The sequence below is a fragment of the Sturnira hondurensis genome, unplaced genomic scaffold (genome assembly GCF_014824575.4).
Source record: "Sturnira hondurensis isolate 20B ecotype Veracruz unplaced genomic scaffold, ASM1482457v3 Scaffold0022215, whole genome shotgun sequence".
In the NCBI taxonomy this organism is placed as follows: domain Eukaryota; kingdom Metazoa; phylum Chordata; class Mammalia; order Chiroptera; family Phyllostomidae; genus Sturnira; species Sturnira hondurensis.
The window spans coordinates 6,047,286-6,061,893 of NW_028094846.1; the positions used below are offsets into that span (position 1 = coordinate 6,047,286).

Sequence of the window (14,608 nt, forward strand, 5' to 3'; positions counted from 1 at the left end):
GATGCTCAGCGCTTTTTCATTTTTTTAAGGGTCGTCTGTATATCTTACTTTGTGAAATGTCTGTGCCAATGTTTTTCCATTTTTAAATTGGGCTATTTGAATTCTGTTAACTAATTATAGGAGTCAGTTACATTTGGAATACAAGTCCTTTGTTAGATATCCGTTTTGCTAATATTTCCTCCCAGTTTTCTGACTTGCTTACTAGCTTTTGAAAATTGGATTTTTTTCAAAAGACCTCACCCAACAATATGTTTACTGATTTTATTTACTTAAACATTTTATTTATTAATTAATTTTTTTAGAGAAGGGAAGGAAGGGAGAGAGAGAGGGAGAGAAACATCAGTGTGACAGAGGAACATTGACCAGTTGCCTCTTGTATGCACCCTGCCTGGGGTCCAAATCTGCAGCCAGGCATGTGCCCTGGCCAGGAATCAAACCAGCGACCTTTCACTTTGCAGGATGATGCCCCATCAACTGAGCCATACTGGTCAGGGCAGATTTATTGATTTGAGAGAGTGAGATTGATTTATTGTTCCACTTATTTATTCATTCATTGGTTGATTCTTATATATGCCCTGACGGGAGATCAAACCTGCAACCTTGGTGTATTGTGACAGTGCTCCAACCAACTGAGCTACCTAGCCAGGGCTGGTAGTTTTTTAAAGTATTTCTTATGTATGTAATCATGTCTTCCTTTTTCTTACGGCTTAACTATTTTCCTTGCCTGTTACACAGGCTGGGGCCTCCGGTACAGCGTGGATGGATGTGGTCAGAGTAGACATCTTTGTCTTGTTTCCATTCTTAGTCTTTCATCATTAAATGTCATGTTAGCTGTAGAGGTTCTTTAAAAAGATTTTATTTATTTATTTCTAGAAAGAGGGGAAGGGAGGGGGAAAGAGAGGGAGAGAAACATCATTGTGTGGTCACCTCTCATGTGGCCCCCACTGGGGATGTGGCCCGCAACCCAGTCATGTGCCCTGACTGGGAATTGAACTGGCGACCCTTTGGTTCACAGCCCATGCTCAAGCCACTGGGCTACACCAGCCAGAGCAGCTGTAGGTTTTCCCATAGAGTTTTCCCCATAGTTTTTCAGGTTGAGGAAGTTTTCATTTGTAAAGCTACTAACTTAAAATTTGTTAAATATTTTTAACTGTTAATAACTTGCTTTACAATAAAATGCAGTTAACAATGTAAACTTTTTTGTCTTTGAGGGGCCACTAAATCAGTGTATTTTTAAAAAGCATGTGCTGCTTCAGAGGCTTGAATTTTTTTGTGAGCACTTAGACCGCGTTGTCGCGATACTGCCGACAGTGCCGTCGGTAGTGCTGCACTTAAAGTGCATCGCGGCTGCCTTTTGCAGCACTTGTCGTTTTTAAAATAAGTAAATAATCATCATCTCTTACTAGATAAGATTTTTTCCAAAGCATTAGCCAAACACTCTTATTATATTGGGTTTAGGTAGTGGCATTGACGAATATTGCCCTTAACTTGAACATATCAGAAGAGTAATCGTTTTCCCCTACAATTTTGGTCGTATGTTTTATAGGAACATAAAAGGAACATCCTAGGAGCTGTCTTAGGGAGTTCATGTGTCGTGCAAGGGATTGCATGGAACTTTGTGTATTCTGAGTTTCACAAAACTAATTATTAATGTTTTTCTGTCATCAAATAGATTCTTCAAACGATTTTTGTGTTATTTATATTAAAACTGTATCGAACATTTCTTTGTCCAACTCCTATTCCATACCCAGCTCTGTAGTGTGGGCACTCGGTGTATCATGAGGAACAGACATGTTGCTCCTGTCACAGGACTGGCAGTCTTGGTAGGAATGCTCAGTTGAGTGAAATAGATCATTGTAGCTATGGTGAGTGTGGGATCCGGAATAATCTAGGAACTCAGGGACGCTTTCCCCGGGGGGCGGCATTTGAACAGAAACCTGGAGATTGCATCTGCACTTCCCCAAAGAAGTGTGATGGCACAGTGAGCAATAGGTACGGGTAACCTGGGCAGCAGGGCACAGCACATATATGCGTATGTGGGACATGGGGAGGGGGCAAGTGGAGCTGAAGAGCCAGCCAGCTAACTCTGAACAATATAGAAGAGAAATAAAATTGGATAGATACATGGAGACTGGATTGTACAACCTATTAGGACTTGATCTCTAAGGGCAGTGTCAAACCATGAAGTATTTTAAAGAGGGAAGTGATATAGTTTGGTTTGTATTTTGAAAAGAATATTCCTTCTGTTTTGTGCATAATGGAATGAGCAGGAGCTCCAGACAGTTCAGGAAGCCACTGCAGTAGTCCACACGCGAGACGATGCCGCTCGCTTAGGGCAGTGACAGTGGAGAGTTGACCAGTCGGGGGAGGAGCAGAAGAAATAGATAAATCCTGGATGCATACACCTTTTGGTGCACTCAAGAGATATATTTAAAAACCTCTTACTTTATTCTGTATGTTTACTTTTTAATATATTAAATTAGTTGTGTAGTTCTCCTTGATAGTCATTGCCCACTTCACCTTATTTACCATTGAAGGCTAATGTCCGTCTTCCTTTACTCTGTAGATCCTGTTGGGTAGTTGCTTGACTTGCTTAGATATTTATCATGCAATACTGAGATATATAAAAGAATATATAAGGTACCTTTAAGGTATAAATGAAAAAAACCAGACACCTGTGATGTACTATCTCCCAAAGTTATATAATTTTAGCTATATTAGAAGTAATTCTGAAGAAATCCCAAATGATGATTCCTCTTAGAGATTTCCTGACCAGCATCCATCAGTTGAAAGGAGAGGAAGGGTAATGACTGTTAAAAATGGCAATAATCCAACACCTAATGACCTTGAAAATGAAGAGAATGATGCGTAACGTATAAACAAAGAATGCTTTATGTAATGAGCTATGTAGATATATGATGTTAATACTCTTGTTATTAGAGCTTCACATTTTAAATTAGTTCCTATTGTAATCAGATCAGTAAAAAGGGTGGGAACAAAGGAAAGTGAGGGGCTAGTAAAAAGGGTCAGTCTCTAAAAAGAAGAAAATTATTTTGTTAGAACTACCAAAACCAAAACTTTTTGGTAGAAGTTGGTGGAAGGAAAGAAGCTTAGTGGGTCAGAGGTACTGCTCCTTGAACTTTCCTTCTCACATTATCATACTCATCTATCTTTGAAAGCTGTACAATTACGGGTTATTTACAGCAATCTTAGATTCTAATCCCTGCCAATGATTGTTGGGAAGTAAATGTAAAAAAAGTGGTCTACTATTTGCATTTCCAAAATGAGATATTTTTTTGCCATTTCCCTGATTTTAGAAAAATTGTAATTCAAGACTTTAAAAAATGTGTAATGTTTATACTTTAAAAATGATTTGTTTAGATTTGGGTGTTTGAGGTAGCTTTAATGATTGATAGTGTTTTATTTTTCAGTGGCTTTGTAGTAAACCTTAGTACCCTTTCTCCAAGTATAATGCACACCTGCATTTTTGTGAGCATTATACACAGCTTTATTATACCCATTGTATGTAATCATTATACCCGTGTATAATGCACACCCTTATTTATCCCCCCAAAATCTGGGCAAAAAAAGTGTGCATTACGCACCGCAAAATATAGTGACTCCTTGTGTGGAATGTGGGATCTGTCTATATTTATGAATATTTATCTGCGGTAATTTGAATTTTGAAAATTTATTATTATAAAAAAGAATGCTAATTAAATCCAATCTTGTATGGTTTTAATATTTTGAGTTATCCCTAAAATTCAAAATGCTTTCCTATAAAATAGGACCTTCTAGCCTTTAAAAAAAGTTGGCAAGCAGTTGACATACAGTATCTTATTAGTTTCAGGTAGACATCCTAGTGACATGGTATTGATACATATGCATTAGAGACAATTCCCATGGTGAGGCTGTTTACCATCTGCCATTATACAAAGTAATGACAGTATTATCAACTGTATTTCCTGTGTCATCCACTACCTCCTCATGACCTACTGACTTTGTAACTGGAAGTTTGTATCTCGTAGTCTCCTGTACCATTTTCTCCTGCCCCTCAGCCCCTCCCCTCTGGTTACGAGCAGTTTGTTTCCTGTACCTATAAGTCTGTTTCTGTTTCATTTGTTTTGTTTTTTAGATTTCATGTAAAATTGAAGTAGTGTGATATTTGCCTTTTTCTGTCTGACTTACTGAATTTAGCATAATACTCTCTAAAACTATGTATGTTATACAAATGGCAGGGTTTCATTTTTTATGACTGAGTAACCTTCCATTGTGTATATATATCACATAGTATTTATTCATTCATCTAACAGTGGACACTTAGCTTGCTTCCATATCTTGGCTATGGTACATAATGCTGCGTTGAACATAGGGGTGCATATACCTCTTTGATTAGTGTTTTCATTTTCTTTGAATGCTCTTCCATTATTCAGTGCAGCCTTATTTACACTAGCATTTTTGTACTCAATTTAAATATTTCAGACCTCAACATGATTGTCATATGTAGAGTGTTCTTCTCAATTGTTTTATAAATTTTTCTGGTAATGAGAAATACAGTTCCATTCTCTTTCCCCTAAATCCCTGAAGATTTTTGCAGTGATGTGTGCTTCCTGAAACTCAGTTCAGTGTGAAGGAAATAATAGGGCTGTCCATTTTTACAGGTTGTTGCTTGAAATCCAAAAGAACTCTCCTTCGACATTTCCAGACCTGCAGCTGTCGGTGGAAGGGAAAGGGGAGAAGGATGAGGTTGATCAATAGGGTGTTAAAAATGACAGTTGTGACCCGTTTCAATCCTAGATTCATGACTCTGTAATAGTAGGCAGGTTGTACTTACCTTTCCTAGTACCCGCTGTCTTCCCTTGGAAGATGACAATGATAGTACCTCCTTCATAGAGAGTTGGGTTTTTATAGAGGGAAAAAAATACATGTAATTACATAGCATAATGGTTGGCACATGGAATGTGCTTAACAAATGTCTATCTTCCTTTTTTATCATACTTTTTCAAATTCTGAAATAATTGGTAAGTTAGTTCTAAGTCACTTTTAAGAAAAGTACTGACCCTATAAGAATTGTGCTTAAAATAGTGAATGTTTATTGCTGTAAGTCACAATAAATGGAAATGTTTTTAGCCTCTATCAAATAAATGCGCTTAACTTGTTTTCTTTGAACTGGGTATGGGCAACCCAGGTGCGCTATGACAGTTCTTTAAGTCTGGGAGTCTCTTCCATGTTTGAATAGAAAGTGGACTAAATGCGCACTCTGCTCATGTCTGATGCCTGGTCTTCTGAGGTCATATTGACCTTAAATATTTTCCCAAACGGATTGTAGTGTACAGGCGCTAGTTCCAGTGTTTTGTTTGTGCAGTTAGATACATGAAGTTCAGCAGTTCAGTGTGGGCGTGGCAGGGATTGGAGAGATCGTTAGATGATTTTTAACTTCTGTTAATCAAAATTTAACTTTTATAAAATGAAATAGGTATATCACTCGAGTTGGTGAAGACTTAGCTGATTTTTAATAATTAATAAGTTTTTTCTGCCAATGAGCATTAGATTACTGCTGACTTGTTAGTGTCATGGTGCCTTGTGGTAGTTTCTCTGCAGGGTTTAAAGGTGTATCCCAGTTTGGGTTTTTTTTTTCCTGTTCTGTCCATAGGAAATTATCTTTATGAAACTGTAGGGAGAATACCTCTAGAGGTCCATACATGCCATTAATATGTTACAAGGATCGGTCAGTCCCATTGTCTTCTTTTGTCAATCTTAATCGGAGCTTGCCGAGTAAGTCTGTAAGCCTGCTTGTGCCTGGCAACTGTTACCTAGTGACAGTTCAGCTGCAGTAGCCATTGGCTGTGCTGTTGATTGGGCAGGAGGGCCGAGTCACCTTTCTGATGGTGAGTTCTTCTGCATCAGCTCAGGACAAGGAGGAGGAGCCGGCTCCTGCTCAGGTGGAGGCAGTGATGCTGAGAGATTGTGCAGAATATCTGACAGCATCCTGGGAACTGCATCACAGTGAGTCGGACTTCTGAGTCAAGCAGCCCAGTCTAGCAACTGATAAGAGTGAATGTAGGTGAGAAGCAATGCCTTATTCCTGTAACAGGAGAACTGTTTTTTACAAGTGAAACTGGGAATGTGCAAGGAGGAATATCTTGTGGCTGTTTTAAAAGAAGAAGGACTTCCCCGAGTGACTTGGTGATGCACAGGAAAATAACTTTCAGAAGCGTGCCGCTGCATTGTTCCTGAGGAAATGCCTGTATTTTTAATTCACGGTCTTCCTTCAAGAGGTATGACAACAAAGGCTGACAAGCGACTCTCCGAAATGCCTGCACTTTAAAAGGGACTTTGACCATGTTAACCTTACACCAGAACGACCTTGGAAGCCTTCTGGGTGGCTGCTATCCTGCCAGCCTTTCAGTATTTCGGACTCTAGGATTTAGACTCATCTTGATGCGTTAGAGGTATTTTAAAACGAGACCATTTACAACCCACCTAATGGCCCCTGTGTTAATTGGGCACTTGCTCAAAATAGAACGCAGAGGTAGAAGAGGCTTTTTAAAAACATATGGCTGCTACATAACTGCAAAAATGACAAACAAGGTAATTTTCCACTTTCAGAAGATTTGGCTGCAGTGATGATTTAATGTGATCATCGTCTAATGAGAATAGGAAAGGGAGAGCAGCATAGGCTGTGGTGCCCACTAGAGATACCCAGGGCATGCACAGCGGCAGCGTTTCCAGCCAGACGAGCCCGGACAAGGCAGGAGAGTTCCTGTTACTGTCCCACTGTCCTCTAAATCCACCCAAATCTGTGAGACGTAGGTGTGGCTGCGAGGTAGATCATAGCTTTGAGCTGTGCATGTTGTGATCTTGCTTCACTGTAAGGAAGGTGGCCTATCGGGTAGTGAAAGTTAGTGATGCTGAAATCAGTAGCAAAAATGATCTTTTTGAAAAGGAAGAAGTATAAATTACATTGTTGGTGGTAGCACCAGTAATTGTAACAGACTAAAACTGTTTTCTTCTGAATGCTTTAAAAAATGCATGCAGAATGAAAAGTTCACAAGTTTATCATATTTTGTCAGGTGTTAACCCATTTCATAGCATCTTCCGTACTGGAAGTATTTTATTTTCTCATGAAAGCTGCATGGCAATCTGAACCTTTGTTCAGCTCCTTTGTGCCCAAATACAGACGAGTCTTTTGGAATTAACCTTTTGGGGGAAGGGGATGATGGTGGTGGTTTGTAGCTTTTTAAAGAAATGAGAGACAAATGGATCATAAAGTTGACCCACCAGCATCCACGCCTCAACTGAGCCCAAAGACATTCTGCCACAATGAACTTTTTGTTAGCTTTCCAACCAAATCTGAAATATTATTTAAATTCTGAAATATCAATCCACTTTGTATGTTAGTTGAAACAGGAAACCTAAGACAATTTCAGACTTTTTCTTTTCTCATTCTTTCCAGTTGACCCCCTAAGAAACAGCCTTTCTGAGGAGGACGAACAGCCCACAGATGCTTTTCTTCCTCTGGCAATTGATTTTTTTCTTTTTGCAAATTTAATTTTTCATAGTGCAAGGTAATAAATCCATTTTCTCCAGTAGTGCCTTGTGTCTGCAAAAAGTTCTTCGAGACCACCAGAGGAAGCTAATGAGTGGCCTTTTCCCACCCCCTTTGTAGCTTTCCCCTCCTCTTCCCCCTCAGAGCTGAGGTGTGTCACTGCTGTGCAGAGGCTGGCGAAGGGACCTGAGTCCTGTCGGGGCTGCTCAGCTGTGACAGAAGCGCTGCTGCCATCTCCCGAAGCTGATCCGAGACACTCGGGTGCAGAGTTGAACAGATGCAGGGCAGGGCACCGCCTTGCTGTAGCCAAAGCTGCAGAGGTCCCCTCGATCCCAAGCCATGAATGAATCCAAGTGGCCTGAATGGAGGATCCTGAACCTGACCAGTGGCCTTGTGAATGTGTCCGAGCGTCACTCCTGCCCACTTGGATTTGGCCACTACAGTGCCGTGGACGTCTGCATCTTTGAGACAGTGGTTATTGTCTTGCTGACATTTCTGATCATTGCTGGGAATTTAACGGTCATCTTTGTCTTTCACTGCGCTCCACTCCTACACCATTACACCACCAGCTATTTCATCCAGACGATGGCATATGCTGATCTTTTCGTTGGAGTCAGTTGCTTGGTTCCCACTCTCTCGCTTCTCCACTACTCCACAGGTATCCACGAGTCACTGACCTGCCAGGTTTTCGGATATATCATCTCGGTTCTAAAAAGTGTTTCTATGGCCTGTCTTGCTTGCATAAGTGTGGATCGCTATCTTGCCATCACCAAGCCTCTTTCCTACAATCAATTGGTCACCCCTTGTCGACTGAGAATTTGCATTATTTTGATCTGGATCTACTCCTGCCTAATTTTCTTGCCTTCTTTTTTTGGCTGGGGGAAACCTGGCTACCATGGGGACATTTTTGAATGGTGTGCCACCTCTTGGCTCACCAGTGCCTATTTCACTGGCTTTATTGTTTGTTTACTTTACGCTCCTGCTGCCTTTGTTGTCTGCTTCACTTACTTCCACATTTTCAAAATTTGCCGGCAGCACACCAAAGAGATACATGACCGGAGGGCCCGGTTCCCTAGCCATGAGGCGGATGCCTCTGGCGAGACTGGACACAGCCCTGACCGTCGCTACGCCATGGTCCTGTTTCGGATAACCAGCGTATTTTACGTGCTGTGGCTCCCCTATATCATTTACTTCCTGCTGGAAAGCTCCCGGGTCTTGGACAATCCAACACTGTCCTTCCTAACAACCTGGCTGGCTATAAGTAATAGTTTTTGCAACTGTGTAATATATAGCCTTTCCAACAGTGTTTTCCAGCTGGGCCTCCGGAGGCTGTCCGAGACGATGTGCACGTCTTGCATGTGTTTGAAGGAGCAGGACACACGGGACCCCAAGCCCAGGAAACGGGCTAATTCCTGCTCCATTTGAAGAGAGCTGCACGGTAAATCGAGTGTAATCTGACAGTGGTTTTGGATCGAGGTCTTGATTCACCTGGAAACTTGCCACTGGAGAAGAGAAATATTTGCCTGAATAGTTGACTGTGAGATGAGGGGACTGAGGGTTTCTCCCCCCTTTTTTATGGAGGAAAAAAACTAAAGAAAAGGATGTATAGGGAGTAATCTCATGAGACAATTATAGCATGTGAGTATAAATGTGCAGTAACAGGAAAAAGTCAGCACCGGGGATGACCGAGTATCTCAGATCTTCCACTGGATGCGAGCGCAGCCCCTGGTGTCTGTCTGACCGAGCTCTCGCCTCTGTCTTTGTCTCTCATTCTGTCTCTGTCTCACTCGCTCCCACTGTGTTTGTGGAAATTATGGCAATTGCTCTCTATAGAAAAATGCTACATATTATATATGTGGCCAAGTGTAATCTTTGGCATCAGAGTGTGCTTTAGCACACTGATCTGAAATTCCTAAGTGGTCCTCGTGGAGGGTGCACAGTAAGCGCTGTATGTTAGTACCTGTCACACCCCCCCTTTGCTGGAGTTTTTATACTCTCTGCAGCACAAAGTTTCTGCCCCGAACAAAAAGAAACAGTGTTTTTATCTCCCCAGGGTAAAATCGTGTTCCCCACCCCTCCTTTGGGCAGCCTGCTGTGTTTTTCTTCATCTGCATCCTTTGGTACCTTAATCCAGAAGTGTCTTAGATAATGAAAGAATCTACTGTATAAAGCAATCATAATGTTAAGTAATTTATTCCTTTCAACAAAGCAATCAGTAGCCTGTTTGAGATACTGTCTTGTATATTTTTAATGGCTTTTGGAAACATTTTTTCTGGTTCATTTTAAGTTTTTTCGTGTACCCAAAGTGGTGTCCTTTTTGCTGTAGTAAAGCTCTGTTTGCCTCGAAGACAGTCCACAGAGGACGCTCATGCAGATGCAGAGCGCTCACCCCAGAGCGAGGCATCGCTCCAAAGCTGTTCGGTGTGTCTTTTTTTTTTTTTTTTTTAAAGAGTGAAATATTGACCTTTTCGTGTTAGGTCTACAAAACTTACTGTTCTGTCCACTAACCATCTGTGTGATATATGTTTCTACACACTATATTTTTTACAACAAAGAAAATGTAAATTATATTGTGTAATCTGTGCCTAAAGTTTTCTTAGCACAATCTATAGATCAATGTTGCTCAAGTCACCAACATTGGAAAAAATATACAAAAACTTCTTTTAAGAGAAAAATACTTTTGTGTAGCTGTTATTTATTTATATTAGACCAAGCTGCATTCTTAGGGCTGCTGAGTATATAATATCATATACTTAATTATGAAATACAGGTAAGAGCTTTCAGTATTTTCTTTTGTAATGATCTGTTTTCATATTCAGAGGTTAAATGAGCTTATTTTTTAGTGTGCTCCATAGAATCGTGTAATAATCGTCAGGGGTTTAGATGTAGCAAAAGGCACTGGGAATTAGCACTGAAGCAGGTGTGAGTGATGAAACATCTAAATCTTACCTTTTTACCGTAATTTTCCTGCCTGACAGATATTTTGAAATTTATATCAGACTACTGAGTATTTTTCTTCTCAGCGTTTTTGATTTGCTTGTTTTATGAGATGCATTGGTGAACTGTGCCTACGGAAGCCAGCCGCACCGCACACTGCAGTTTGACTTCAGGGGCCCTTCAGTGGAGATGTCATTGTTTTGTTAAGGTGGTTCTGAGCCCCTGTATATTTTTAAACATGTAAGAAAGGTCTAAAATAAATAATAAAATAGTATTCTATATATCAAAATCAGACTTGGCTTCAGTTTAATAAAATACTTCACTTGCAGCAAGAGTTTACTTGTTTGTGATCAAAATTAAACTGGTTCACATTTCTGTGGTTTGGGTTGGTCACATTAATTCTTGTCCCCTGTTTGCCGGTGGCATCTTGGAAAAGTTGAAATGTGCTGTTTAGGGTTAGACCAGTTCAAGGGAAACAAAGTTCAAGGAGACATAGCAGTGTATCCTTTTGGTCGTCATAAACAGGGCCTTCGGCGTGTGTCGTGTGCGAGTCAGATTTCTGGCTCCGTGAGTCTGGAGTGTGCACACACAGCTAGAAAAGACACAGTAGATCCCCGGACAGGAGGCCTGAGGCCACATTTACTGCATTTTCCACGTCTGGCTTTTCCTCATAATAATCAGTAACAACACTTATGTCTCAGGCACTGTGTTAAGTTTTACATGTAACATTCAATGCTCACTATGACCCTTTGAGACAGCTGCTGTTATTCCCATAATAGAGATGAGGAAACTGAAGAATTGTGACTTACCCAGGGTCACTCAGTACGGTCAGCGGCAAAGTTTCAGTCACCCTGATTTGGGCCGGAGCCAAAGCCTGTACCCTCGTACTGCTTTTCTCCCCACAGCCTTCAAACCTTTGTACCTCCGTCTACCTTCTCCCTACAAAATTTCTCTTTTTTCACCTAAATCTTTTGCTTCACTTCTTTTTTTTCTTGTGATATCTTTCCCCTCAATCTCACAAAGCTCTTTGACGAAAACAGCAACCTTAATAAGTGCAAATGTGCCCGGTTAGTCTGTAATTGGACTGAAACCCGGGGCACAGCGTTCCCTTGACGTGACTTTGTTTGTTTTTGTTGTTTTCCTTGAATCGCTTTTCAAATCTCTGTAAGTTTTCATTGAAAGACGTTTTCTTGCAGGAGGGTGGAGAAGGGAAGCTTGATTATAGGCTGGGAGGGGAGCGGGCCTCTGCGGGGCAGGCTCTGGGCTTAGGTCCTCCATTTATTGCCGTGTTTCCTGTGTGGCTGTAGAGTAAACCCTCTGACTGCCTTGGGACGAACTTTAATACGGTTTCTATAATAAGGTAGTGCTTATTTTGAAACTACCCTGTCTCGTTTTAGATGAACATGTTTCAAGAGCAGAAAGCATAGCCATTATTCTCATGATTACATTGTGTTCTGCGGTCATGATCCAGTTTGGTTACAAATGATGCTCAACAGTAGTGCTCTGGTCTGTCACCGCGGGCTCCGTTATCTGTGCAGTCCTTTCTAGAGTGGCATAACCTTGGAAGGCTTCACAACCTACCTGTGTGGGAGACCTGGGTGGAAAGCCAGCCTTCCTAAGCTGTTTGGCTGCAGGTAAAATACTGAACGGTCCAGGTCCTCAGTCTTCTCGTCCGTGGAGCCCACAGGCTCGTACCTTCCCGTTGGGCTGGGTCGGAGGAATGAATGCCACGATGTTGTCTGTGTGCTCAGCCCAACGGCGGCACATGGAGGGGTCAGAACACGGTAGCTGCTGTTGTAGTTTCTTCGTGGCTTCCATGTTTATTGCCATCACAACCTGAATCTCACCAATTTTAGTGTAAGAAAATTGTAGTGTGTTACAACAAAGTTAATCCACTGGGTATTAGAGTTTTCTAAAATAGCATTTTCCCCCACAAATCTGTTTAAGCTCTTTGGCTTAAACTCAGATGTTTTAACTATAGAAAATTTCCATGATTTCTGAAAATTCATTTCCCATGAATAATTATTCAGGAAGACATCATTTAACCCGAAAGATATCCAGCAAGTGGATGTTGGGATGAAACAGGGGTGATTCCGAGATTCACATACTTCCTTACTTTTTTTGTATTAAATGTGCTTAAATTAAACATTTGTCTTTCATCAGGTTGATGATAGTAGGAAAGGATTGTTCAGGAATGCTTTGCCATTTGTCTTTGCATTTTAGTTTTCCTCACTAAAATAGCATTTAAGGTGTTTTATAAATACAAGTTACTTGGAAGAAGTAAAGATGAATAAGCTGATTCGTGCTACATGTATCATTTATTATGTGAATGTAGACATAAATGAAGATGTTGCCTTAAAGAGCCTGCCTCTGTCTCTCCCCACCCTGAGAACCAGTCATTAGATGTGAAAAAGGGACCAGTGTGCAATAAACAGGTAAAGGAGAGCAAGATGTGGAGAAGTTGCTGCTATAGCATGCCGAGCAGAGCGTCCCTGGTGCTCAGGTTGGAGCCGTGCAGGACACAGGAGCTTGTGTTACTGGGGATGCTCCATTCTGATGTGTAGGTTCAACAGCTGCCCCTTTCTCTGAGAAGAGCTCTTTTAGGTTAAGAAGGTCATGTGTAGTGGCATCCTCTACAACCAAGTGCCTAGACATTGGGGAAAACAAAATGACCAGGAAAGGAAAAATATTTTCCTTTTCAGTGTTCCTTGGAGAGAAAGCTTGACCCAGTAATAGTTTTGTTCTATAATTTAAAATAGTCATAACTTTTTTAAATAGTAAAAGTGATTGTCTTTTAAAATATTAGAAGTGAAGTGATTAGGTATTTATTAATACTCTGTTTTAAGTTTTATTTATTATTATTTTTAAATCAGTTTCCACAAACATTGGAGTAGTTTTATGATATGAAATAACTACAGTGCATTATTTTTTAAATCGATTTGAAAGAGAGTGAGGGAGAGAGAGATCGATTTTTTTTGTTGTTCCACTTATTTATGCATTCATTGGCTTATTACTTACTATATATGCCCTGACCAGGGATCAAACCCTCAACATTGGTGTATGGGGATGACAGTCTAACCAGCTGGGCTACCTGAACATCAAAACTCTTATGTTTTGTATAATTAGCAAGAGAAAATTATTTCATTAAAAAGGATGCTGTTTTAAAAATATTTTGACATTTCACAAAACAGTATTTGTTGATTCTGTAACATATCCAACTTTGTGTTACTACAGTTTTGCTTTGAAGATAGTTTATATAATTTTCTGACTTTTATAATATTTGTTATTTTAGGTACATTTGCAGAGAAATTTGATGACCTACTTATGATATCAGGTGTTCTTGACTTATTTTTGCTGGAACACAATTGGTTTGAAGTATTATCTGCTGCATCTGAAGCGGCTCTCAGTCACTGAGGGTTTTTATTTTTTTTATTTTTTTATTTTTTTATTTATTTATCTTTAGAGGGGAAGGAGAGAGGGAGAGAGACATCAATGTATGGTTGCCTTCTGCGCGTCCCCTGCTGGGAGTTGGCCTGCAGGGAACTGGCCTGCAACCCAGGCATGTGCCCTGACTGGGAATTGAACCGCGATCCTCTGGTTCACAGGCCTGTGCTCAATCCACTGAGCTACGCCAGCCAGGGCTCCACTGAGGGTTTTTGCTGTACCGTTGACAGTGCCTCCTAGCGTCTGTGTCCACGTCTTTAGTGGGAGGGGCCCCTGCACTGGGTCAGTGGGCTCTGGCTGGTGTGATGACGGCATTTCACAGATCGTGACAAGATTCTGTTTTCAGCCTTCCATCTCAGGAGATCGTATCTGTAACTTTTAATAGTGATTTTGTTCTACTTTTGTATATGATCCCCCATGAAGGTGTAGGGAGGAATGGAGGAGATTAACAGTGACGAGTTCAGCAGGATTCTGGTGTGTCTGGGAGATGCTAGTCATGCAGGGCATGCCTGACACCTTCCCCCACACTAAATGGGGCCGGGTTAGTGTTTGAAGTTCTGAAATTTGTAGGTGATAAATATCAAGAAACATAGTGCAAGATGCGAGAATTCATTGAATGGAAATATTTGCTGAAATTCTAAAACTTCCCTCTCTTTATACAAGAGAAATCACTTTTAT

General features: G+C 40.8%; 2 protein-coding genes across 8 annotated transcripts in view; both read left to right on the top strand.

The window, feature by feature from the left end:
• RABGAP1L (RAB GTPase activating protein 1 like) overlaps window positions 1–14,608 on the top strand; it is a 448,545-nt gene that overhangs the window by 150,188 nt on the left and 283,749 nt on the right. The gene's annotated exons all lie outside the window — the stretch shown is intronic.
• Window positions 5,919–10,729, top strand: GPR52 (G protein-coupled receptor 52). Its single transcript, XM_037035346.1, has 2 exons — window positions 5,919–6,591; window positions 7,457–10,729. Exon 2 carries the CDS (start codon window positions 7,889–7,891, stop codon window positions 8,972–8,974), a length of 1,086 nt encoding a protein of 361 aa, XP_036891241.1. The 5' UTR covers window positions 5,919–6,591; window positions 7,457–7,888; the 3' UTR covers window positions 8,975–10,729.